The following is a 27,876-nucleotide window of genomic DNA, read 5'->3' as shown; positions in this document are numbered from 1 at the left end:
GGCGATACCATCCCACATGATTCGATACCTTGGATAGAGCATCATGGGCTGATGCCGACTCCTTTGGCTGGTCTTTTTTGATGGGTTGTAGGTGACTCCAACCGAAGAAGCTCGTTGGTTGGAGCTGTCCGCATTGGTTGAGTTAAGGGTTGTGATTTTGGCATGAGTGCTCGGGCTGGCTGATTACATAGAGTTGCTCCAATTAGCTGCGAACCATTTTGGAGAGTGGGCTGGTCACTTAGGGTGCCCTACTCTTCTTGTGAATTGATTTTGGAAGGCCTATTTTGTTCAGGAGATCTCGCAGCAGTGGATAGCATACTACTGGTTTTGAGCATTTACAAGGGTCGTGGGAGCCTAGCGCCATTTTAGAGAGTGGGCTGGTCACTTAGGGTGCCCTACTCTTCTTGTGAATTGATTTTGGATGGCCTATTTTGTTCAGGAGATCTCGCAGCAGTGGATAGCATACTACTGGTTTTGAGCATTTACAAAGGTCGTGAGAGTCTAGTGCCATCAGCTCTACACTGTTCATGATTGATCTTGTCATTGGAGATATGTGAATTTCTGTGTCTTCTCGCAGTCAGTTTGTGGAAATTAATTTGGAGTTCTTGTAAGGAGGATGCATGCTCTGGATGCTGGAGTTTATGCTCTATCTCACGAGCTGCCCACACGATCCCACTGAAATCCTGGCTTCAATTTGTTTCTACCAGTGCAGTTAAAGTGAATGATGGTTTTATCTCTTGAGCTTGGGCCAGAAGTACTTGGCATTTTGTTTGAGGGTTTTCACGTTGAGGTTATGGTTTCCCTAGTTCACGGAGATTATTGATTTGTGGTAATGCATGTGAATGATGAGGAGTGGGCTGAAGTAGAATGGCTTCCTAAAGACATGTGGCCTGAAGATGTATTGAGTGTTGATATGTGCAAAGAGATGAAGACTTTGTATGAGTGTTATTTTTCTCTGTGTTTTGTTTCCTAGTAGCATATTTAGTGGATGAGAGTGGCTATAAAGGCACGATTGGCTCTATCACTTTTGTGCATCCACCGTAAGCCAAAATACTATTTGGAAAGTGCCTTTAGCGGTGAAAATAAAATTTTATGGTACCAATTACAAGTACAAGCCAAGGCTAGTTGCTAAAGGCTATCCTAGAGAAAGAGGATAGATTATGGTGAGACATTTTTCCCACTTCCAGGATGACAACCATCAAGTGTGCTATAGCATTACCTACTTTGGTTGAAAAGCACATCAATCTGTTCATTTATGGGAACTTGCAAAAGGAAGTCGTGTAGACTTGTGATGGTTGGACAGGAAGGTAAATTGTGCAAGCTCCATGGGCTTGGTATGAGAAGATTCACACTTGTTTAACCAGCTAGGGTTTGAAGAACGGTCCAACTGAAAGTACGCCCTATGTCAAGAGAGACAAATGCATGATCATTCTTTATGTGGATGATATGTTGCTCACAAGCATAATGAGGATAGACTTGCAGAATTCAAAACTGATCTTGAAGCCTCATTTGAGATGTCAGATTTGGGACTGTTGCATTGTTACTTGAGAATTCAGTTTATGATGTCAGAAAGGGCATTGTCACAAAGCAGTCCAAGTATGTACAAGTGCCACTACACAGGTTCAATATATAGAATTATAAGCTACAATTTCAACTCTGGTTGTACTTGGGTTTAAGCTGTCAATGTATGATGGCAATAAATCTTTTGATGCCACTCTATACAGCCAAGCTGTTGGCCGCCTCATTTGCCTATGCAACACACATCCGACATTTGGTTTAGCGTGTCACAAGTGAGCAAATATATGCACAACGGCTGGTCCCCTAATCCCTAGATTAAAGGGTTGCTTACATTCCTAATCCGAGAGGCCCTTCTTGGTTCCAAATCTCTCGTAATGCAGACCTTTTGCAACATCTTCCAACTAGATTCCAACATGGACATATAGAAAAATGAGAAGAAGATGGTAGTCATTCTTACTGATCTGGAAGGATACTACACACACCCTCATGGCCTCTTGGAAGCAGAGTTCCGGGCCTATCATGTGCAATCAAGACCAAGAGAGTGGATTGTGGGACCATAGTTTATTTTTCACTTACACTAACATGGGGCCCTCATGGCACTTATAGTCTCCGGACTGGTTATGACAACCTCACTTTTTCTCTAGTTAATTTATTAGAGGAGGTTGTTTGAAAGGACTCTTCGTGTTTCCATGTATTTTGTCATACTTAATAGTTCATTTTTTCCTTGGTTTTGCAAAAAAAAAGGCCTCATTTTCAAAACATTGTCTAGTTAGCATTAATCTCTTGCAGCAGACCTTATAGCGGTAGTGAAATTCACCATACCATGGTCTAAATAATGAATTTCTTTTCTTTTCTTAGGTTCGTGGAAAACTAACAAGTCTTGAAAGAAAAACAATTGGAGCACTTATTGTGATTGATGTACATGCTCGTGATGTGGTGAAGATTTTGGCAGATGCTAATTTGTCAGATGAAACTGATTTTGAATGGATAAGCCAGCTACGGTAAACCTTCTTCCCTTGGAATGAACAAGTGCACGATCTAGATTATGCTGTTATGTTTGTGGTATTGACACGATACACAATTGTTGACTATGTTACACTAACATTAGGTGTTTAAAACCCACATAGATAGTAGAGGAAAAGAAGCAATAGAGAGAAGGCAACGAACCCATCTAGAAACCAGACAATAAAAACTTATAAACCCTCATCACCTAGTCAACGAAGGCAAATAGAAGGGATCATTTCTAAGGGAGATGAGATGAAAGTCACTGACCTTAAGGATGGGAAGAAGACATTTCATGTGTGCGATAAACAACTGCAAATTGGATGCCATACAAAATAGAAGGGATCGTTTCCAAGGGAGATGACATGAAAGTCACGGACTATGTCCTCCTTAAGGATGATGAGAAGACATTTCATTTGTGGGATAAACAACTACAAATTGGATGCCATACAAAAGCTCAGTGAACAATAAACGAAAAGAGAAGAAACATGGAAAACCACATTTTATCTGACATCCTTCTTTTGAGAGTTCATAGTCTTGGCTACATTACTTAGAATGACCTCCCATGCTTAGTTTCAATTGAAACTCAAAGACATGAATTATTTATTTAAACAATCTAATGACAACTAAGCAACATGCTATTTGTATTTGGGACTAACCTTCAAAATGTGCACAATACATTTTCAAGAGATGCAAAAAGCATCTTCATAATTGATATCGCACACATTAGACATTGGTCACTTGACATGTCCAATATATTATTAGTATAGGTAATTAACATAAAATATATTTTATGTGTATTCAAACCCGGTTTGAAAATATTTCATATATGTGTGTGTGTCTGTGTGTGTGTGTGTCTGGGTGTGTATCTCTCAGATTTCCAGCACACAGATTCTACAGGTTTTTCTGGATGTATGGCACACTATCAGCTTCTTTGTCACAGTATTCTCTCTTTTTCCACTGGATCAGATACTGGGCCTTATGGACCCTTTGGCTGCAGCGCATCCAAGCATATCTGAATTCTCCTCTTCAGCATCCTTATGAGTTTTTCCGAGCCTCATTAAGGCAGTCTTTATATGATGCCTTACATGAGGAAGATTTGGATGTTTCTTGTATCCAACTTTTCTTTTACTGTTTCTGATGGATAGGGCTGTAGCTCTCTTTTGAGCACGGCCTGGATGTAAATGAATGTTTTATAATATAAGTATCTTGGTTTTACCAAAAAAAAAGTGTGTGTGTATATACATTTGTCCACTTGGCCTCTACATGTTCGACTTCGGATAGTACAGTCTATCATTATGGCATATGTGCAATTTTATCTGCCTCTTCTTCCCTGGTCTTTTAAGCACTTGGCTTCCTATATGTCCCAGGCTATGGAGATATTTTGGAAAAGCAAATCTCATAAAAAAGCTTTGCGACTACTTCCCATGCAGTCTGTTTGTTCTCCTAAGACTCATGGCAGACTGAATATTCTCAATCTTCAGTTTCATATGTTGGCAAGAAACAGCACTATGATTGCTGATTTTTTACAGCAAAAATAGCCATGGGCTATTATGCTAGCAGCTATGTGTGGAAACATGATGTCTCATGCATATGGGCATTGGATTACAGATCACTGGGAAGCACTCATGACCACATTTCAGGGGAAAATTCCTGGTTGTCCTGTTTCTACTGCTTTTATTCATGATTGGAAGAAAATTCTCTCTTATGCTAAATGGTCAGGTGCTTCTTCCCATCATGGTAATTCTCTTCGCTTGGAAATCCTCCATTGGAGCAAGGTGTTTGAATCGCCTGTCACTTTACAGGCTCCTATTAAAGCATATGATCTTATGAAATTGGGCATAAGATTTGTCGGAGATGTTGTGGATCAACATGGTTATGTGCTTTCATTTCCACAAGCTTGCAGGACATTCCCCTTGGGTCTGCATCATAGGCCCATTTGGAGAATACTTACAACTATGTTGCAGCCATTTGTTCCTGTTCCTCCACTGTTTGTACAGGACAGATTACTGGACTGGAATCTGACTTCCTTATCTCCTGCTACCTGTCCACTTTCAATGCATAATCTGGCCTCCTCGATGGTGTACAGATTTCTTCTTCCACCGCCATGGATTGATAAGCATGCCAACACTCTTTGGAATTTGGATAATCCTTTATCTTGGTGGCAATCACAACTCAAGAAAATTTGGAAAGCCAAATTGCCATTGAAACAGAGGCTTTTCTTTTGGAGATATATAGTGGGAGCTTTTTCCATTGGGGTGAAATTGGCAGCACGTCGCATTGCTTCCCCTTCCTGCCCCCGTTGCTCCCATCACCGAGAGACAGTTCCCCATTTGTTATGGTCTTGCCCGCACTCTCGGATATTGATCACTCATGTCTCTCATTTGCTGCGGCTTCGGTTTCCCTCTATCAGATTTGGGAAACTCTTTTGGATGTTTGGATGCTTCTCATCTCAGATGTCTCCATTCCTCCTTTTCTTTCACTGGGCTCGTTTTTGGGTTCTATGGACTATTTGGACACAGAGATTGCACTCTAGGATGGGACAACAGTTTCCTCAGGCATATGCTTTCTTCAGAATGTCCCTCAAGCAATCTTTATATGACAGTTATGCTACGAGGGACTTGGATGCTACTAGCCTTGAAGTGTTTTCTGACTGTTTTTGAGTTCTTCCATTAGGCTCTCTTTTGGAGTCTAATTTCATGTACATTGATTTCATGTAATAATATAGTTACTGGTTTCACCCAAAAAAAAAAAAAAAAGAGTGTGTGTGTGTATACTGGGTGTGTGTGTGTATAGTGTATGTGTGTATGTGAGCATGTTATGGATGTAAATGAATGTTTTATAATATAAGTATCTTGGTTTTACAAAAAAAAAGTATGTGTGTATGTGTGTGTGTGCTTTTCTGGAATTATGTACATAAAATGCAGCCAAATATTGTTTGTTTGCAAGAGCATAATCAACACTCTAAGGCTGGTCATCATGATCACTTTGGTGGCTATGATATATATTATGCCGGTACCACAACCTACTCAGGTGTATGCATAATGGCCAGACATGAGCTGGACCCTCAGTTAGCATTCAATGACAACAGTGGCCGATGGATAGTCATACAATGTAATGTCAATGGAGACATTCTTGAGCTTGCATCAGTCTATGCCTCCCAGACTTCTGCCATGAGGGCCTCTCTATGGGAATCTTTAAGAAAATATCCATGGAGATCTAATGCATTTATCTGTGGAGATTTTAACAATTCTCCTCTGCTGAGAGATAATACCACTTGACGATCTCATATGCTTTCATCGGAAAGACAGAAATGGGATAGCATGCTTCTCTCTGTGCAGGCTGAAGATTTATGGCTTCTTCTACAAGGGTCAGTGCCCGGATATACTTTCCATCATAATGCATTTACCACATACTGGGCAAGGCTTGACAGATGGTATCTGTTCTTTCCACAACAATATGCAGATTTCAGCCTTCATCTCCTCATTGATTTCTCATTGGGATTGTCAGATCATGCCCCATTATGGTTAAATCTGCAATTTGGTATGCCACTGGATGATTTGCCGACTCTCTCCAGCAGATTACTGCATGTTAATCAGGCTTATTTTCGACATCAATATTTCCAGCAAATGATCAGAGTTGCAATTCATCCCTTGCTTTTGCATGCTCAGGAGGACATGAATTATGCTTGGGACAGCTTTGTCTCTCGTATACAGAATGTTATTAGGGACTATGGTAAATGGCGCATGGCTACATGGAGGAATGAGGTCAAATGGGCAAAAAGGACAGCACAACAGCTGACTGAATTTTCACATTTAAGGCCTCTTTCTGAATCAGAAAATGATTCCCTCTCACAAGCCCGGATTAAACTGACTGACAATGATCAGCGGAAATTGCACAAATGGCAGATTAGAGCAAGAATGAAACCCCTCATGGATAAGGGCTGCTCATCAAAAGCCTTCTTCAAGGGCCTGCATGCCTCTCGAAAGAAAAACTCATGTCTAAGGGTCAGGAAACTAGATGGATCTTGGACGCACTCTTTCTCTGATCTCCAAGATGAATGCCAGAATTACTTCCAGACACTGTTCTCTACCCCTGGATCCCCATCAAATCAAATGACTGATGCAAGGACTGAAATTCTTCAATATGATTCTGGGATAGTGAAAATGGATGATGCTCTATTACTTGACAGACCTTTTACTGACACGGAACTTGAAAATGCATTGTCCCATCTCGGCAAATACAAGTCCCCTGGCTGGGACGGTCTTACGGTGGAATTTTATATTTCTTTTTGGGATGATTTGAAAGATGTTCTCTTACAAATGATCAATGTTGCCTGGCAACAAAATCAATTGCCGCACTTCTGGAAGCATGGCATCATCAAACTTGTGCCAAAAAAAAATCTTTGTGATCATATGTCAGATTGGAGGCCTATTACTTTGATGCCTGTAGTTTACAAACTCATTGCCAAAATGATTGTATATAGGCTTCAAGGCACTCTGAATGCGGGCCTTCATCCTCATCAGTATGGATTTGTGCCGCGAAGACAAATTCATGACAATATCTCCAATGCATTGACTGCAATTGAATATGCTAAGTACTCGAATCAAGATGTGCTCATATTGCAGGTAGATATCTCTAAGGCATTTGATACTGTACAATGGGATTTTATCTCTCAAACCATGACAAAGCTGGGATTTGTTGGTCCCAAGATTGCAAATGCAATTTATTGGCTTTATTCTGGCTCTACTTCTCAGTGCATTCTCGGAAGCCATCTATCTCGGTCATGGACATTGGGTAGATCAGACAGACAGGGCTGCCCCCTTAGTGCTCTTTTCTATGCCATTGCGACTCATCCCCTCCTGATGTATCTTGATCACCTTACAAGCACAGGACAGATGACTGGTCTTAAAATCCCTGGGGCTGCATCCTTCTTGGCACAGGCATATGCTGATGATTCCTTTTTTATGCCACAGAACTCTCCTCGGGAAGTCCGCATGCTTATGGCCACATTATCATTATATGGATTAGCAGTGGGATTGCATATCAATTTTGACAAATCCAAATTGCTTCCACTGAAACAATGTGACTGGCATTCTATTCTCTAGCCTGGTCAGATAGTGCATTCCAAAGAGGTTGTCAGGCATTTGGGATATCCTATAGGATGGCATATCACCAGGAAGCAGCAACTAAAATGGATCTTCCAAAGACTTCAAAATAAATTGGACTATTGGAAAATTTCTACTTGGCCACTTCATGTTAGGCTCAGAATAGTCCAATCTATTGTAATGTCTTATGTTCAGTTCTTCTTGCCTTTACTACATTGGTCCTCTAGAGATATCTCAGCTTTTATGTCTCAAGCGATGGAGCTATTATGGAAGACAAAAACTGCTGTGAAAGCATTGAGACTGCTGAAGATGGAAATGGTGTGCTCCCCTAAGATGCATGGAGGACTTAATGTTCTAAATATCAGATATCATGTACTTGCAAGGAAGGCGTCTATGCTCAATACCTTTTTCCGTCAAAAACAGCCATGGACTTGTATGATAGCATCCATGTGTGTCAACATGAGGACAAATGCTTATGGCCATTGGACTACTGATCATTGGGAGGTTGTCATTGGGAGATTTATAGGGAAGATTCCTAGATGCCCTTTCTCTACTGCTCTGATACTGGACTGGAAACAAGTGCTTTCTAAAGTCAAATGGACTCCTGATAATCATTCGGGGACAAACTCAATGCAGAAAGAAAGTATTCATTGGAGTGCCATCTTTGACACTCCACTTGCTTTACAGGAACCGGTTAGGGCATATAATCTCATGAAATTGGGAATCAGATACATCAATGACGTGGTAGATGATCATGGCCATATTTTATCTTTTCCTCAGGCCTCAGCCACTTATGCATTGGGAATGCACCACAGGTTGATATGGAAGAGAATTGCTGATCTCTTGCATCCTTTCCTTCCTATTCCCCCTGTGGCTGACACAGACAGGCTTATGGATTGGAAATTGTACCCCACTGCTACATGCTCTCGTCCCATTCCTCTGTCTGTTTTGACCTCCATCAAAGTCTACAAGCTTCTTCAGCCTGCCCCTTGGATTCATCAATATGCTAATACTCTGTGGCATATCAGGCGGCCTCTTTCATGGTGGCGGAAGAATCTCCGACTAATATGGAGGTGTAAAATGCCTTTGAAACAAAGACTCTTTCTTTGGAGATGCTTGACTGGCACATTGTCAGTGGGAATCACACTTGCTAAACGTCACATTGCTTCACCCACTTGCCTACGGTGTCACGCTCCTTTAGAGACTGTCCTTCATCTACTTTGGCAATGTCAGTCTACTCGGAACCTCCTGGGGAAAATTTCAGATCATCTTCGCCTCCGTTTCCCGAGTCACATATTTGGGAAACTTTTTTGGTTATTTGGCAGATTTAGCACGTCTTTATCTCAATACTCACTCTTTTTCTCATGGGTGAGATATTGGGCTCTTTGGACAATTTGGGAAGAACATAATTTGGCATATTTGGGCCGTCAGTTTCAAAAGTCATATGAATCCTTTAGAGCCTCATTGCGGCAATCTTTATATGATGCCTGCCATGAGGGTGATATACATGCATCTTGCATTGAGCTTTTCTTTTTATGCTTCTGATCTATGGAATACTCTCCATCTTGGAGACTTTCCCTCTTGTAAAGTTTTGATATTATAAATACACAGCACTGGATTTTACAAAAAAAAAAAGTGTGTGTGCTCTCCTGGTCGCAGCATGATTGCTCAAGCATATGCTGATGATTCATTCTTTACTCCAAAAAATAATCGGGCTGATCTGTCCACGATCATGCATGCTCTTTCTACATATGGATTGGCTGCTGGCCTTCAGGTAAATTTTCAAAAATCAAAATTGTTGCCTTTACATGCACAGGACTGGCACAACCTTTTGTGGCCTGGGGAAATTGTCCCTGCTTCTCAATTCATTCGACATCTTGGTTATCCTTTAGGCTGGGGACTCACCCGTTCACAACAAACTGATTGGGTGCTAGTGAAGTTGAGGGCAAAACTTGAATATTGGAAGCTTGCAACTTGGCCATTACATGTTCGTTTGCGAATTACACAATCCATTTTGATAGCATACATACAATTTTATCTGCCTCTTACTATGTTCACTAAGGTAGATTTGGTTTCATTTATGTCAGCTATCATGGAAATTTTCTGGCGTTCAAAACATGGCAAGAAAAGTCTCAGATTACTCTCCATGCATCATCTCTGTTCTCCAAAGATGCACGGGGGTGTGAACATTCTAAATATTCAAATGCATTTACTTGCTCACAAGGGGGAAAATGATGATGCAGTTTCTACAAGGAGATCAGCCTTGGGCTTTTATGATTCGCTCTCTCTTATTACATCTTCATACATCTGCTTTTGGGAATTGGCAGCCTACTCAGTGGGAATTTTTATTTAGCTCTATACAAGGCAAGATCAGAGGATGCCCTTTTGTCTCTTCTCTGCTTCTTGATTGGAAACACATTCTTTCCCACTTGGAATGGAAAGGCAGGGACTCTCTCTCGGGAAACTCTTTGAGGGAAGAGAATCTCTTTTGGTCTAAAGTATTCCACCCACCTTTGGCCATACAAGAACCCTGACGTTCATATTTTCTCTCCTTCAAAGGCATTTCATCTGTGGCGGATGTACTTCAAGATGATGGCACAATTCTATCTTTTTCTTTGGCTGCTCGCAAATATGGCTTGGGAGCTCATTATCGTCCTTTATGGCATAAAATTTCAGCAATGCTCCAATCGTACTTTTTTTTCCATGAAAAAGACTTCTATTAAGTAAGAACAAAAACCTGCGAGAGCAAGCTCAAAGCGGAATACATCATGAAATCATGAGGATAATAAAAAACCCCCTCAGAGTGAGGTGGAAAGAAACCAAGGCTGAGGCTGAAAGTGCCATCTCAACCCTGTAGTAGATTCAGAGAAGAAAGGAGAATCCTTCCATTCCCTGAAGAAAGAAGCCCTCCTAGCTGAGGCTGCACGGGAGTCCCCCTGCATACCCGTCCATACGGCCATCAGAGTGTGTACGATGTCTGTCCAGATACTAGCCAATGTGTGCGAGGGATGAACCTGAGTACCCTCCATAGCCTCTGTGCATCTGGATCTCCAGATATGCCAGGCTGCTATGCTCGCTATAATCTCCCAAGAAGTATCCACAGAGGCATGTACAGCTGTAAAAGGACGGTGTGTAACCACATCCAACGAGCAGAGCTCAACCCGATGATGTCGAACTGAAATGGCCCGGGAGGAGTCAAGTCCCTCATAGAAAACCTGAGGTCCTGTAAGAGAAAGCCAAGCCACCGAGCCCCAAGTCATAAAGAGTGGGGAATGGGCAAAGTGACTGAAGATCCTGGCTATCCCCATCCAAATCAATCTCGCCTGTCTGCAATCCCATAAGCAATGCTGAATAGACTCCGAAGCAGAAAGGCAACGAGGGCAAGTAGGGTCGGCTCCGAATCTGGACCTCCAAAGGTTCACTGCAATCCCTCCATGAATAGAAAGCCAAAAGAAGATAGTGATCTTTCTATTCCTGTGGGATTTCCAGATGCTCCAATCGTACTTGCCGGTACCTCATTTAGAAATTCAGCATCGGCTTGAGGATTGGATTTTACGCTCTCCTTCCTCATATGTCCGTCCTTTGAAGCTTTCACATATCACAGTGTCATCATTGTATAGAGTGTTATTACCTCCACCTTGGATTTCCAACAGAGCAAATACTGTTTGGCATATGGATCGTCCAATGAAGTGGTGGAGAAAAAGGCTGCGTCTCCTTTGGCATTACAAAGTCCCTCTTCAACAACAGTTTTTCCTATGGCGAGTTCTCCTTGGCATTTTTCCATCTGGACAGTTACTCGCACACAAACATATTGCTTCAGCTGTTTGTCACAGATGCTCGCACTCTACTGAATCAGTGCTCCACATCTTTTGGTCCTGTCCAAATACTTCTGATCTCATTGCTCTCATCAGACAGAGGCTTCGACAGCGATTTCCTACTGTTACTTTTGGCAGATTTTTCTGGTTGTTTGGATTTCATCCCCAGAGACAGGGTTTTGATTTATTTTTCGTATGGGTGCGATATTGGACCCTATGGACTTTATGGATGCATAGAAATCATAGAGTATTTGGTGATCCACTATTTTCATCCTTCCTTTTTTTCAAACGATCTCTGCAACAATCATTCTATGATTGTTTTCAGACTCGTTTGATTGATCAGGATGTGTATACAGCCTATACTGAGATCTTTTCTTGAGTAGTAGCTACTTCGCTTTTGAAGTAGCTATGAATGTAATTATTCTATAGAAATAAAGATTTCTTCTCACAAAAAAGTGTGTGTGCTCCTGGAGGTGGAAGGTGTGAGATCGAGGGTTGCTGCTCAGCCTCTCCATGCTCCGTACAGGCCCGCGCCAAGCTTTCGTACAAGCCCGCGCCAAGCTTCCGTACAGGTTTGCGTCCTGCCCGTACAACTGTACGGACGCCGTACAAGGAGCCCGCTTCCTCCCTGTGCAGCCCCGCCGTATCTGCTCGTCTTTGATCTTCTCCCTTGCTGTATATCCGTACTCCTTGTCCCTTTCCGTACAATTTGACTCACCGTTCTGCGTCAGCCTCCCCGCTTGCCTCTGCTCTCCGTACAGCTCCTGCGCACTCTGACAGCCCCCGTTCATCTCGGCCTCCCTCGTAGATCCTCATTCGTACTTCCGTACGGTCCGTACATTCCGTACAGTCCGTACAGCTTCTTGCAGTCCCACCCTTTCCCTCGTCCGTACTCTTTGTCTATAGTAATCTTGCCATACAGCTCCGTTCCTTTTCTGTAATTTCATCAATCCTGCCCTGCTTACTTCCATGGAGGACCAGTTTAAAAGTTACTCCCACAAGGAATCGACCCAGGACTCCAAAAGACAGCAAGTTGATTTCTCCACTGCAGATTTTGCAGATGCTCACTACGTTTTTGACATGCTTAAAGATGAATTTCATCACAGCCGGAAGGAGTGGGCCAAACCTCCCCCGGCCATCAAATATAAGTTGAAGCTGCCTTCATTGGTCGCGCCTCTTCGAAAGTTCTCTCAGCAAGCAGTTATCATCTTCTTCCCAGGAAAGGTACCTTCAGCAAATGATGTGGCTCAGTGGGTTCAGGCTTTGTTGGGAGGTTGCTTTGTTGAAGGAGTATACTTCGCTTCTAGAGGTTTTTATGAAGTGCATTTTTTGGATGCCTCGTATCGTCAACAGATATTGGAGATGTCACCTCTATTCTATGGCAGACAAATGGTGCATGTCATGCCATGGTCGCCTAACAAGGACTACCATAGTCTCATTCGACATCACTGCCCCGTATGGGTTGAGGTAGTGGATTTTCCGGATTATATGAGGGCTGAGTTACCAAGTTTGGCAGCTACTCTAGGGCAAGTTGTATGCCCACCCCGTCCTTCGGGTAACCGCAATCGATTTTGTGTTCTTTGGGATACAGATCACCCAACCCCTCCTTCCATTGCGGTAGAAGTGGAGGATGTTCCTCTCGGTGAAAAATATTTTGATTTGAAATAGGGAGTTTTTGCAAGTGCTTGCTTCACATGTCATAAGTTTGGCCACTTAGCCTCACAGTGCCCTGCAGTCCTGCATCAGCTCCCACCTACAGCTACTATCACTCCAGAAAATACTCCCCCCCCAACTTATGGCCCGGGGCCCAAGGCTACGCCTACCAAATTGAGTGATGTGGCATCCAAATCTGTCCCTCCCAAAGAAAATGTGGTTCAGGTTTCAGCCAAGCAAAAGGATAAGGGGAAGGGCAAAATTTCAGAATCTCATGCGTCTCCTCAGGGTGCCTGGCAGCAACCCAAAAAGGTATTCACACTCAAACCACGTCCGTTACAATCTCGCCATTGGGATGCTTCAACTTCTACCCCTGGTCAGACCTTTACCCCTGCTGACAGCCTCACTTCTCAACTGTGGGTTGATGTTTTAAAAAGGGGCATCCCTGTATGTGATAATGATGAGGATCATAGAGCTAACGATCCGGGAGGCCAGGTGGATATTGATGTCATGGCTGAGGCCTGACAGCCTTTATACCTTATTATGCTTTTTGGTTTGAGTGTACATATCTGCTATGTCCACTTCAATTACTTGCATTACATACAATGTTCAGGGTCTTTGCAATGTCAATAAGTGGAGACTTTTTTGGCATTATGTACATAGAATGCACCCCGATGTGATCTCTTTACAGGAACACAACCAACACTTCTTGGCTGGCCAGCAAGGCCACTATGCTGGTTATGATATCTTTTATGCTGGTACAATGCACTTTCGGGGGTCTGCATGCTGGTAAAACATGATATGCAGCCCACGGTTGCTTATAATGACCCTCAGGGTCGATGGATGGTGGTCAGATGCACCTGGCAGGCTGATCTTTATGAAATAGCAGGTGTTTATGCCTCTCAAACTTCTGCGACTAGAGCTCAAATGTGGGCCTCCCTCGAACAATATCCATGGCTATCCAATGCCTTTTTGTGTGGAGACTTTAACAATTCGCCTGCCATTCAAGACAATACCACTCATCGCTCTCACATGATCCCCACTGAGCTTCGACATTGGGAAGATATGCTCTCATTCCTGCATGTAGAAGACCTATGGCTCTCAACAAGGGACAGAGATATGGGTTATACATATCATCACAATGCCTTTACTCATTACTGGGCTCGACTTGACAGATGGTATTTGCTGCATGCTCAGCAGTATGCTGATTTTACATGTGCACTATGGGTCGATCATTCCCTTTTGCTATCTGATCACTTTCCAGTATGCTTGACATTATCTATAGCACGTTTGACAAATGATATGCCTTTTTTTGGTCGTCGCCTACTCCATGTTAATAGTGCTTATCTGCTTAACCAACAATTTCAGAACATGGTGAGAGTGGCTGTCCGCCCCCTCCTCTTACATGCTCAGGAGGACATGGATTTTGCTTGGATCAGTCTTGCTCGTCGCTTGCAGGGTGTTATTCAAGATTATGGACGGAGTTACATGGGGAACCTTAGGCTCAAGCTGAAATGGGCTCAATCTCACAAGCAACAAATGGATGTAATCAGTTCTCATAGGCAGCTTACCTCTTCTGAACAGGATTCCTGTGCTTATGCGCTTCATATAATCCATCAAAATGATCTTCGCAAATTAAAATAGTGGCAAATCCGAGCTCGCATGAAACCCCTATTGGATAAGGGCTGCTCCTCCAAAGCCTTTTTTAAAAGTCTCCATGCGGATAGGCGAAAGGAGGATATTTGCAGGATCAAGGAAGATGATGGCACTTGGACCTCCTCCAAATCAGAATTGGAATCGCAATGTTCTAGTCATTTCCAGCATCTCTTTTCCCTTCAGCCTGATCATTTGATGCAAGTGAATGCAGCCAGGTCTCAATTTCTTATGCATGTCCAGCCCATATTGTCTCGGGAACAGGCTCATGCATTGGAGCAGCCTTTTATGCTTAGTGAACTCGATGATGCTTTGAGTCATTTATGCAAAAGCAGCTCTCCTGGTTGGGATGGATTGACTGTTGAATTTTTCCGTGCATTTTGGGGTGATCTCAAGAACACTCTTCTTCTAATGATCAATCATGCTTGGGCAGAGCAATCTCTTCCTCCATCTTGGAAACATGGCCTTGTCAAATTGATTCCGAAAAAAAGGTTGTGTGAGACGATGGCTGATTGGCGGCCTATATCTCTTATGCCTGTTATTTACAAACTCATTGCCAAAATGATTGTCCTCAGGGTTCGCTTCTTTTGCAAGCAGGACTTCATCCTAGGCAGTATGGGTTTGTCCCCAGAAGGCAGATCAGTGACAATATCTCCAATGCTTTGCTTGCGATTGAGTATGCCAAATATACCAAACAAGATGTTCTCATTCTGCAAGTAGACATTGTGAAAGCATTTGATACTGTCCATTGGGATTTTATTTCTCAGACTATGCATAAATTGGGATTTGGCCCTCGGCTGGTCCATATTATCTATTGGCTCTATTCTCATGCCACGGCGCAGTGTTTGCTTGGTGGTGGGTTGTCAAGAACCTGGACTATGACCCGCTCAGTGAGACAAGGTTGCCCTCTTAGTTCCTTACTGTATGCCATTGCTACCCATCCGTTACTGTTGCATATGGACCATCTTGCAGATACAGGACAGCTTCATGGCTTGCAAATTCCAGGGGCACAGTCATTTCTTGCACAGGCATATGCTGATGATTCATACTTTATGCCCAGGAGTTCTCAAAGCGACCTTTCTCATTTGATGCATACACTGAATGACTTTGGCATAGCTGCTGGACTACATATCAACTTTCAGAAATCAAAACTTCTAGCATTGAAAGAAGCTGATTGGCATGCACTTCTCTGGCCAGGCCACATTATCTCTTCCCATACTATTGTGAGGCATCTAGGATACCCCATTGGCTGGAATATTTCCCCGCAACAACAGCTCAAATGGGTGCTTCAAAAGATCAACAAGAAGCTGGAATACTGGCATTTGTCCACTTGGCCTCTACATGTTCGACTTCGGATAGTACAGTCCATCATTATGGCATATGTGCAATTTTATTTGCCTCTTCTTCCCTGGTCTTTCAAGCATTTGGCTTCCTACATGTCCCAGGATATGGAGATATTTTGGAAAAGCAAATCTCATAAAAAGGCTTTGCATCTACTCCCTATGCAGTCTATTTGTTCACCCAAGACTCATGGGGGGCTGAATATTCTCAATCTCCAGGTTCATATGTTGGCAAGAAAGAGCACTATGATTGCTGATATTTTTCAGCAAAAACAGCTATGGGCTCTTATGTTAGCAGCTATGTGTGGAAACATGACGTCCCATGCATATGGGCATTGGATTACAGATCACTGGGAAGCAGTCATGACCACATTTCAGGGGGGGAAAATTCCTGGTTGTCCTGTCTCTACTGCTTTTATTCATGATTGGAAGAGAATTCTCTCTTATGCTAAATGGACAGGTGCTTCCTCTGATCATGGTAATTCTTTTCGCTTGGAAAGCATCCATTGGAGCAAGGTGTTTGAATCGCCTCTCGCCTTACAGGCACCTATTAAAGCATACAATCTTATGAAATTGGGCATAAGATTTGTTGGAGATGTTGTGGATCAACAAGGTTACATGCTTTCATTTCCACAAGCTTGCAGGACATTCTCCTTGGCTCTGCATCATAGGTCCATTTGGAGAATACTTTCAACTATGTTGAAGCCATTTGTTCCGGTTCCTCCACTGTTTGTACAGGACAGATTACTGGACTGGAATTTGACTTCCTTACCTCCTGCTACCCATTCGCTTCCAATGCATAATCTGGCCTCCTCGAAGGTCTACAAATTTCTTCTTCCACCGCCATGGATTGACAAGCATGCCAACACTCTTTGGAATTTGGATAGGCCTTTATCTTGGTGGCAATCACGACTCATGAAAATCTGGAAAGCCAAATTGCCATTGAAACATAGGCTTTTCTTTTGGAGATGTATAGTGGGAGCTTTTTCCATTGGGGTGAAATTTCTGCCCCCGATGCTCTCATCACCGCGAGACAGTTCCTCATCTATTATGGTCTTGCCCTCACTCTCGCATATTGATCACTCATATTTCTCATTTGCTGCGACTTCGGTTTCCCTCTATCAGATTTGGGAAACTCTTCTGGATGTTTGGATGCCTCTCATCTCAGATGTCTCCATTCCTCCTCTTCTTTCACTGGACTCGCTTTTGGGTGCTATGGACCATTTGGACACAGAGATTGCATTCTAGGATGGGTGAACAGTTTCCTCAGGCATATGTTTTCTTCAGAATGTCCCTCAAGCAATCCTTATATGATAGTTTTGCTGCAAGGGACTTGGATGCTACTAGCCTTGAAGTGTTTTCTGACTGCTTTTGAGTTGTTCCATTGGGCTCTCCTTTGGAGTCTAATGTTATGTACATTGATTTCATGTTAATAATATCGTAACGTGCTTTCACAAAAAAAAAAAAAAGGTGTGTGCTCCTGGAGACGAGAGGGTCTGCCCGCCTGCTGTACAGCCTCCCCAGGACCCCGCACAGGATCGTGACCCATCCGTACGGATGCCGTACGATCACTGCACCGCCGTACGATTTCTCTGTCCCCTCCCTGCGCAATCCTCAGCATCTCTGTCCCTTTTCCATTGTCACCTTTGTACCTCTTTTGAAACTTCCCTTGTATGTCTGTACCCTCCAGCCCCCTTCCGTACAGCCTAGCATTCCTGCCTACTTTTCCCCTCTCGTACAATTTCTGCTTGCCCCCACAGCATCCCCGTACCGTTTAGCCTGTTCCGTACAGCTCCTTCCATACACCTGTACGATCCGTACAGTCCGTACAGACCGTACAATATGTACTCTCACCTTTACTTTGTCCGTACTATCTGCCCGTACATACCCCTCCGTACAGCTCTGTTTTTTCTGCAATTCCATTAATCTTACCCTGTTCCCCTCCATGGAAGGCCAGCTTAAAAGCTACTCCCGCAAGGACTCGACCCGAGACTATAAAAGACAGTAGGTTGATTTCTCTTCTGCAGCCTCCGTGGATGCTCACTATGTCTTCGACATGCTTAAAGATGAATTTCATCACAGTCGAAAGGATGGGCCAAACCTCCTCCTGCTCTCAAATATAAGTTAAAGCTGCCCTCCTTGGTCGCTCCTCTTCGAAAGTTCTCTCAGCAAGCAGTTATCATTTTCTTCTCAGGAAAGCTACCTTCAGCAAATGATGTGGCTCAATGGGTTCAGGCTTTGTTGGGAGGTTGCTTTGTTGAAGGTGTATATTTTGCCTCTCGAGGTTTTTATGAAGTGCACTTCTTGGATGCCTCATATCGTCAGCAGATATTGGAGATGTCACCTCTTTTCTATGGCAGACAAATGGTGCATGTCATGCCATGGTCGCCAAATAAGGATTATCACAGTCTCATTCGACATCACTGCCCTGTATGGGTTGAGGTAGTGGATTTTCCAGATTATATGAGGGCTGAGTTACCAAGTTTAGCAGCTACTTTGGGGCAAGTTGTACGCCCACCCCATCCTTCGGGCAATCGAAATCAGTTTTGTATTCTTTGGGATACAGATCACCCGACCCCTCCTTCCATTGCGGTAGAAGTGGATGACGTTCCCCTGGGTGAAAAATATTTTGACTTGAAATGGGGAGTATTTGCAGGTGCTTGTTTTACATGTCATAAGTTTGGCCACCTGGCCTCACAGTGTCCGGCAGTCCTGCATCAGCTCCCACCCACAGCCATTGCTCCAGAAAATACCTCCCCCCCCACTTATGGCCCGGGGCCTAAGGCTATGCCAACCAAGCTGGGTGATGTGGCATCTAAATCAGTCCCTCCCAAAGAAAATGTGGTTCAGGTTTCAGCCAAGCAAAAAGATAAAGGAAAAGGCACAATTTCAAAATCTCATGCCCTCTCCCAGGGTGCCTGGCAACAACCCAAAAAGGTATTTGCGCTCAAACCACGACCATTACAATCTCGTCATTGGGATGCCTCAACTTCCACCCCTGGTCAGACCTCTACCCCAGCTGATAGCCTCGCTTCTCAACTGTGGGTTGATGTGTTAAAGAGGGGCATCCCTGTATGTGACAATGATGAGGATTCTAGAGCCAATGATCCAGGAGGCTAGGTGGATGTTGACGCCATGGCTGAGGCCTGACAGCTTATACCTTTGCTATTCTTTTTGGTTTGACTGTACATATCTCTCATGTCAACTTCAATTACTTGCATTACATACAATGTTCAAGGTCTTTGCAATGTCAATAAGTGGAGACTTTTATGGCATTATGTACATACTATGCATAAATTGGGATTTGGCCCTCGGCTGGTTCACATTATTTACTGGCTCTACTCTCATGCCACTGCGCAATGTTTGCTTGCTGGTGGGTTGTCAAGAACCTGGACTATGACGCGCTCAGTGAGACAGGGTTGCCCCCTTAGTTCACTATTGTATGCCGTTGCTACCCACTCGTTATTGTTGCATATGGATCATCTTGCAGATACAGGGCAGCTTCATGGCTTGCAAATTCCAGGGGCACAGCCATTTCTTGCACAGGCATATGCTGATGACTCATATTTCATGCCCAAGAATTCTCAAAGTGACCTATCTCATTTTATGCATACTTTGAAAAATTTTGGCATAGGTGCTGGACTGCATATTAACTTTCAGAAATCTAATCTTCTAGCTTTGAAAGAAGCTGATTGGCATGCACTTCTCTGGCCCGGTCACATTATTTCTTCCCATACTATTGTGAGGCACTTAGGGTATCCCATTGGCTCGAATATTACCCCGCAACAACAGCTCAAATGGGTGCTTCAAAAGATCAACAAGAAGCTAGAATACTGGCATCTATCCACTTGGCCTCTACACGTTCGACTAGTCCAATCCATCATTATGGCATATGTGCAATTTTATTTGCCTCTTCTTTCCTGGTCTCATAAGCATTTGGCTTCCTATATGTCCCAGGCCATGGAGATATTTTGGAAAAGCAAATCTCACAAAAAGGCTTTGCGGCTACTTCCAATGCAGTTTGTTTGTTCACCTAAGACTCATGGGGGGCTGAATATTCTCAATCTTCAGTTTCATATGTTGGCAAGAAAGAGTACTATGATTGCTGATTTTTTTCAGCAAAAACAGCCATGGGCCATAATGTTAGCAGCCATGTGTGGAAACATGACGTCCCATACATATGGGCACTGGATTACGGATCACTGGGAAGTAGTCATGACCACATTTCAGGGGAAAATTCCTGGTTGTCCTCTTTCTACTGCTTTCATTCATGATTGGAAGAGAATTCTCTCTTATGCTAAATGGACAGGTGTTTCTTCTCATCATGGCAATTCCTTTCGCTTGGAAATCATTCATTGGAGCAAGGTGTTTGAATCGCCCTCGCCTTACAGGCACCTATTAAAGCGTATAATCTAATGAAATTGGGCATAAGATCGGTTGGAGATGTAGTGGATCAACAAGGTTACATGCTATCATTTCCACAAGCTTGCAGGACATTCCCTTTGGGTCTACATCACAAATCCATTTGGAGAATACTTACAACTATGTTGAAGCCATTTTCTCCTGTTCCTCCATTGTTTGCACAGGACATATTATTGGACTGGAATCTGATCTCTCCATCACCTGCTATCTGTTCGCTTTCAATGCACAATTTGACCTCCTCGATGGTCTACTGATTTCTTCTTCCATCGCCATGGATTGATAAGCATGCCAACACTCTTTGGAATTTGGATAGGCCTTTATCCTGGTGGCAATCACGACTCAAGAAAATTTGGAAAGCCAAATTGCCATTGAAACAGAGGCTTTTCTTCTGGAGATGTATAGTGGGAGCTTTTTCCATTGGGGTGAAATTGGCAGCACGTCGCATTGCTTCCCCTTCCTGCCCCCGTTGCTCTCATCACTGTGAGACAGTTCCTCATCTATTATGGTCTTGCTCGCATTCCCGGATATTGATCACTCATGTCTCTCATTTGCTGCGGCTTCGGTTTCCCTCCATCAAACTCGGGAAACTCTTCTGGATGTTTGGATGCTTCTCATCTCAGATGTCTCCATTCCTCCTTTTCTTTCACTGGACTCGCTTTTGGGTACTATCGACCATTTGGACACAGAGATTGCATTCTAGGATGGGACAACAGTTTCCTCAGGCATATGCTTTCTTCAGAATGTCCCTCAAGCAATCTCTATATGATAGTTATGCTGCGAGGGACTTGGATGCTACTAGCCTTGAAGTGTTTTCTGACTGTTTTTTAGTTCTCTCATTAGGCTCTATCTCGGAGTCTAATGTCATGTACATTGGTCTCATGTTAATAATATAGTTACTAGTTTTACAAAAAAAAAAGTGTGTACTACTACATAATATAATTTTCTTGGTTTCACAAAACAAAAAGTGTGTACTACTTAGTTGTGTGTGTGTGTGTGTGTGTGTGTGTGTGTGTGTGTGTCTATTTTGAGCACGGCCTGGATGTAAATGAATGTTTTATAATATAAGTATCTTGGTTTTTTTTTTAAAAAAAGTGTGTGTGTGTTACCTTATCACACGACCACCTGTCGACAGGCGTTGACCACATGACGACATCTGTTGACCACATGTTGACCATGTGTCAACACAAGTTAGCCACGCGATCACACGGGTTCATCCAGGAGTACTGTCCGAGGCTGTCAACCACAGGTCGACACAGGTCAACCACAGGTCGACACATGTTAACCACAGGTCGACACAGGTCAACCACAGGTCGACACATGTCAACCACAGGTCATCAAGAGCTGCGCACACGGAGAGTGAGCTTAGCACATGGAGCAGTCAGGAGTATTTATATTACACAGTGGTTCAGTGATACAGTGGTGCAGTGGTGCGGTGAACCAACTCACCTGCACATGGAGAATTTACACCATCGGGCTGGCGAGTCAGGGAGTCAGAAAGTCGCCGAAGTCATCAAGAGGTGCGGTGATCCAGCTCACCTGCACATGGAGAATTTATACCATCAGGCTGGCGAGTCAGGGAGTCAGGAAGTCGCCGAAGCCATCAAGAGAGCCAGCGGCGCAACGGCTATTCTCAACAGCTAAGGAGATAAGAGGATGACCAATGGGAAGAAAGAGGGGAGATTCTCAGCGAAGAAGGGACCCTCCAAGGCGGGGGATGAAGATGAAGGAGAAGGGAGAGAGAAAGGGGCGGCATTCAGCATTCGGCATTCGGCACGGGAGCGAAAGGAGGAGAGTGAGGAGAGATAGAGGCTAGAGCTACGAGCTCGCCAAGGAGCGAATGTGAGAGATTTGTGTGTACCCTTTGTCTACTATGGGGATAGACCTGTGTATTCTGGTGATTTGCGACTTGTGTATTCTTGTGACTTGCGACTTGTGACCTGGGGACACGTCCAGTGATATGTACATTGGCCAATTCGGTCACTTTCTCATCTCTCTTGTCTCTTCCGGATATGGGGATTGTTCACCAGTGTAGGATTCTCTTATTTTGCTTATGTTGTGGAGTTCACCGGTGATTGTCACTTAGCATAGTGCACTCTTACGTCGTCGTTCACTGCAGTATAGCATACGACACTCGCACACTACTGCACGGTGCGCTCTGCACGATCCATTGCATTAGAGCATTGCACAACTCATGCTTCTCACACCAGTGGCCTTTGGCCTCCGGTAACACCTCCGGAAGGATAGGAACCCCTCCCCTCAAACAGTTTATGGCGATCACGGTGGGACACTGCTGGTATTGAGTAGCACGAGAGAAATCACGGTGGGACACTGCTGGTATTGAATAGCACGAGAGAAGTCGTGATCTAGGGTCCTAGAGAGAGGTCTTATGCCGAGTAGTTCTGAAACCTTTGAAGGAGCTAGTGAGAGAACTAGGAGGTACTTGAGGAGAGTGGAGAAAAGACTTCCGGCAGACCAAACTAGGTACAAGAAGCATTACGTGCGACGTAAGTTTGCGAAGCCCTCAACTCGAGCACAAAGTGAGCCCACTGGAGCAGTAGCCAGAGCAAGTAACTTCATCGACACTCTCATTGACTTGGACCAACAGGGACCCTGGTGGTCAGATCCGGACTCCGGAGAAGAAGAAGTGCAAAGCGGAGAACAGGTGAAAGAAGAGGGTACTAAGGACGAGGGCTCCTCAGGGACTCATCAAGGTCAAGGAAGCCCCTCTTCTCTTCCTGCAACGATGTCTTCATCAACCACCTCTTCTACCGGAGTGGTGACTCCATCTGCTCCTGCCTCAACCTCTTGTGGACAAGCTGCGACCTCATCTGTTATGCATAGCTCCGGGCTCCTAGCTAATCCTTCTTCTACATCTATTCCATTGGGGGGTACTTTTGCTCCGGCCATGCCTTTACCTGCCACGATGGTTTCATCTCCCTTTCCATCCACACCGGTGTTGCCTTTTCCACCACCTCCTTCCTTCCCTTCTGCCTACTCATCCATGACTTCAGCTCCGTCCCTTTCTTTCCCAAATGCTCTCCCATCCTCTTTCACCCCCACATCTTCCATGTTCTCACCCTTTCCCTCTGCAACACCGAGACCCCCCACTTACGTGCTACCATCTGGGTACACTCCCTCTATGACTACATCAGTAGTGACTTCCCCATTGTGGTCCTCCACAGGAGGAGTTGTCGGGGTGGTCTCCTCCTTGGGAACACCAACACTCATTACAACCCCATCAGGACTCCCTCCAACTCTTGCATCTTCTCCAACCTCTCGGGTGGGGATGGCCGTTCTCAGTCCCCCAGACAGAGCTAGACTTCTTGAGCTACTCAACAAGGTCCACGTGAAGACTCAAAAGTTCAAAGGCCACCTCCATGAGGATGCGGAAGCTCATGTGAGGAAGTTCCTCACAGCATGTAAAGCTAAAGGTGTGGAGAATGAGCATGCGTTTCTTCACATCTTTCCTTCGTCATTGGAGGATGCAGCGGATGTATGGTACAGTCAGTTTCCTCCGGACCACTTCCAGACGTGGACAGACCTAAGGGAGGAATTCTTACGCACTTTCAAGTTGGAAAAATTCGAACACATGATTGTCCAAGAGTTGTCCACTGACACCATGAAGCCTGGAGAAAGCATCTCTGAGATGTACACAAGGATGAGGGTCTTGGCGGCAAAGATGTCTGTGCCACCTAATGATGCTGTTATGAAGGGATGGTTTTTGAAAGCATTACCCCCTTCCATTGCTATAAGGTTGGTGGATAAACTCCCTGAACATGCCTCACTTCAAGACTTCCTAAAAGAAGCTGTCAAGATGGAACGGTCACAGTTAAGCTTTGCCTCATCAACGAATACGACCACCCAACTCCCAAGAGAGGAGGGATCATCCGCATGGCAGCAACTCAAGAAGGAGTTAGAAGAAATCAAAGAAGGCCTGAAAGATAGAATAAAGGTGGATGGCCAATCGTCCTTTGAGGCCCAAATTCGAAGTGGCCTTTGGTGCACCGAATGCAAGGGTTCTAACCATGGTTACTGGGAGTGCCCCTCCAAGCGAAAGGTACCTACTTCTACCTCATTTTGTACATTTTGTGAGATCCATGGACATGATGCCTCTGAGTGTAGGTACCTTAAAGGATTAAGGAAGCTTCTTCCAGAGTATACCTCGGGGGAACCTCTGATTGCTGCAGTCAACAGAACGGTACCCATAACTTCTGGACCAGCAGAAGTATCTCCTGCTCCCCCTCTTGCACGAGCATCTGAGCCACCTCCTCCTCCTGTCATGCCACCTCCATTGCTTCCGACTCCCCCTTTGCTCCAAGCTCCTGCCCCCAATTCAATTGGTTCCCCTTATTTCTATCCTCAACCATACTATGCCCCGTACCAACCACCTATGTCAGGAGGTGGCTATGGACCCTCTTATCAACGCGGTCGAAGGGGTGGTTTCAGAGGTGGACGCGGAGGTGCAGGCAGGGGTACAAACTTTAGAAGACCCATCATGTGTTACAGATGTGGCGAGTACGGCCACTACCAAGATGATTGTACACAGCCGTTCGGGGGACCCTCTTGTACACAGTGCAACACAAATGACCACTACACCAGAGATTGTCCCAATAGAAGAGTGGAACCTGCATCCCAAGTGAATATGGTTGATGTAGTAGTGGCGGGGGAGGGCAACAATCCCCATTTGATTGGCGCAGTGTTGGGCGCTGTGACACGGTCACATACAAAAGGTGACAAATGTAAGGGTGACTCAGAGTCAGCACCGGAGACCTCAGCACCAATGAGTTCGACAAGTGTTCCCCCACCGAGGTCATTCTCCTCCTCCAAGGTACACAGTACGCCCAGGAATAGACCACCCATGCTGGCTTCTGATAGTGATTCAGAAACAAACTCGAAGGGCCCACAACCATTAAGGTCAACCACTAACTCTGGGAGTGCCTCATCCTCGGGGGATCACTCTATGCCTTTGAGGTATCAGGAGGTAGTAAAGGGTGTCACGAGAGATCTTCAAACAAGTTCTGAAGATGAAGGTAGCACACCTCAGCTTCCATCCCGCAAGTCCAGAACTGTGAGGTTTGCAACAGAAGTGACAACCCTCGGACAGTACCAGGATAAGGAGGCACGAGTAGGTCCTCCCACTTTGTCCTCAACAGCACTCAACAGAGAAGAGGCTATGGGGACAAGATCTAGTTCTGCCCAGGAAAAAGGGAAAGGAGTAATGGAAGAGAAACCACTGGAGACAATGACTCACAGTTCAGACCTACATCCACATCCTCGTGTAAGCTTCGACCCTCGGCCAGAGGCTAGGAGGATGAAGTTGCAAAAGGCTAATGCTAGTGTCCACCACTACTCCTTGTTTGAAGATCTTATGAGTTTCAAATCCAACCTCACTCTACGACAACTTTGCCTATTGTCCCCCCAAATCAAGCATCAGACTATTACATTTCTGAATCGCCTCCCAGGAGGTCGACACAAGGGCTCTACTCCGAGTGGGCCACCACCAGAGACATTACCGGCTCAGCATGGGTCTACACCGGACCACTTCTCTGCCTACGCTGCCCTCACTTGTGAACAAAGTCCCAAGCTCACCGTGGAGATCCATGGCGTGGAGCTGAAGGACGTCTTCCTCGATGGTGGGGCGGCTGTGAACATTATGCCAAAAGGTACACTCCAAAAACTAGGGTTGAAGTTGACAAGTGATGTTCACTTTCAGGTACGCATGGCTGATCAACGCAGAGTAAAACCAATGGGTGCAGTCAAAGGTGTTCACATGAAGATTGGCGGAGTAACTTTTCTCTCCAATTTTGTTGTCCTTGATATGACCGAAAATGAACAAACTTACCCTCTACTTCTTGGTCGGCCATGGTTGCGGTCTTCAAAAGCCATTCAGGATTGGTCAACTGATGAAGTTCGATTGCCCCTGGGATCGACATCCCTCGAAATAGATATGGTCACAGGGCAGGCAAGGCACATACCAATAGAACTAGGAGAGGAGGATTTTGAAGAACAAGCCGGAGTCGAAGAGGAGCATTGGGCCTGTGGGGACTGGCCCAGGGGTGGTGACCAAGGTATCAATGAGGAGACAACCCTAGAAGGATTTGAAAGTTTGACCTACTTGTTGGATCGGGCTGATCAAGAAGACGAGGAGGATGTCATTTTGGATTGGATGGGAGCCCTGGGCTCATTAGCGGTCAACATGGTGGAACTATGCCAACAAGAAGATCAAGAAGAACACCTACTTGCAGTGTCAGAAATCCACCCAGAACGACAGGGTCTGGCTGAACTAGTTTACGAAAGGATGCCCTTTGGACTTTGCAATAGTCCACACATGTATAAGAGAATGGTCACTAGGGGTACTACAGTGGACACCACAGATCGTACTGAGGACAATGATGGTACTGCAGTAAACATTGAGGATCGTCCAGTGGCCGACATGGAGGACATTGGTCAAAATGATGCTGACAATACTATAGGATACAATGAAGGATCTACTAGGGACGAGGCTAGTAGGGCACAACCCACCAATGGTACTTCAGAGTACAATCATGGTATTACGGTGCACAACCATGGTACTACGGTGTACAACCATGGTACTGCTGAGTGCAATGATGGTGATAGAGAAAACAGGAACACTAATGAAGACGAGACTGATGATGATAGTGATTTAGAAGAAAGTGACATAGACATTGCTGAACTTGAGGAGAATCACCACCAACAGCTTGAGGTCTTGGGCGGACCCAGGGTGCATACCGGATACAGAGATGAGGACATGGTCGATCTCACTTTGCTTGACCTTTTCTTATCAGAAGCCGACCACCCCTCAATTCAAGACCTTCCGGAAACCACTTATGAGGTGGAAGGCTTACCTTACCGGGGCATGCTGAAACAGTCACCGAGGCATCGAAGGCACACAACATCTGCAACATCTACTGATTCTACATCTCAGTCAATGCCTGAGAACCCCCCAGTTACTTACCCCTCATCTTGGTTGAGAGAAGTGGAGGGGGACTTTCCCCTTGAAGATACTCCAGCACATACAGGACTGAGAATGGGTGAACCAAGTACCTCAACATCCCAATGCATTGCCCCTGTTGATGAGGCACGGAACTGGCGGTATCTCAACATTGGAAGTGAGGACCAACCCAGGCATTTGAAGTTAGCCACTTGGGTCTGGGAACATGACTATCTTCTAGCTGCAGTCACCGACCTTTTTAAAGAATTTGTGGATGTCTTTGCTTGGTCCTACAAGGATCTGAAGGGGGTGCCCCCGCTGATTTCATGGAGCATAGCATCGACTTATATCCCGATGCAGACCCTGTGATTAAAGGTCCATACCGCATGAATCCCAACTACGGCAAGGCAGTC

At 44.7% G+C, this 27,876-nt stretch overlaps 2 protein-coding genes across 2 annotated transcripts in view; both read left to right on the top strand.

Annotated features, from left to right (window-relative positions):
* Positions 1-27,876, top strand: part of LOC147886979 (uncharacterized) — an 874,612-nt gene that overhangs the window by 450,543 nt on the left and 396,193 nt on the right. The window contains exon 18 of the mRNA XM_087394085.1: positions 2,377-2,519. Coding sequence (XP_087250211.1) covers positions 2,377-2,519 — 143 coding nt within the window. The remainder of the gene's footprint in view (positions 1-2,376; positions 2,520-27,876) is intronic.
* LOC147886982 (uncharacterized) lies at positions 7,884-9,173 on the top strand. Its single transcript, XM_087394116.1, has one exon. It carries the CDS (start codon positions 7,884-7,886, stop codon positions 9,171-9,173), a length of 1,290 nt encoding a protein of 429 aa, XP_087250242.1.

Source organism: Dipteris shenzhenensis, chromosome 23 (genome assembly GCF_047967505.1).
Source record: "Dipteris shenzhenensis isolate YYH24624 ecotype China chromosome 23, Dip_SZ_1.0, whole genome shotgun sequence".
NCBI lineage: Eukaryota > Viridiplantae > Streptophyta > Polypodiopsida > Gleicheniales > Dipteridaceae > Dipteris > Dipteris shenzhenensis.
This window is presented reverse-complemented; position numbering and strand designations above follow the sequence as displayed.

Bases quoted from the DNA above. Each gene is read 5' to 3' on its own strand.
- LOC147886982 (XM_087394116.1), top strand. From the start codon at position 7,884: ATGGAGCTATTATGGAAGACAAAAACTGCTGTGAAAGCATTGAGACTG.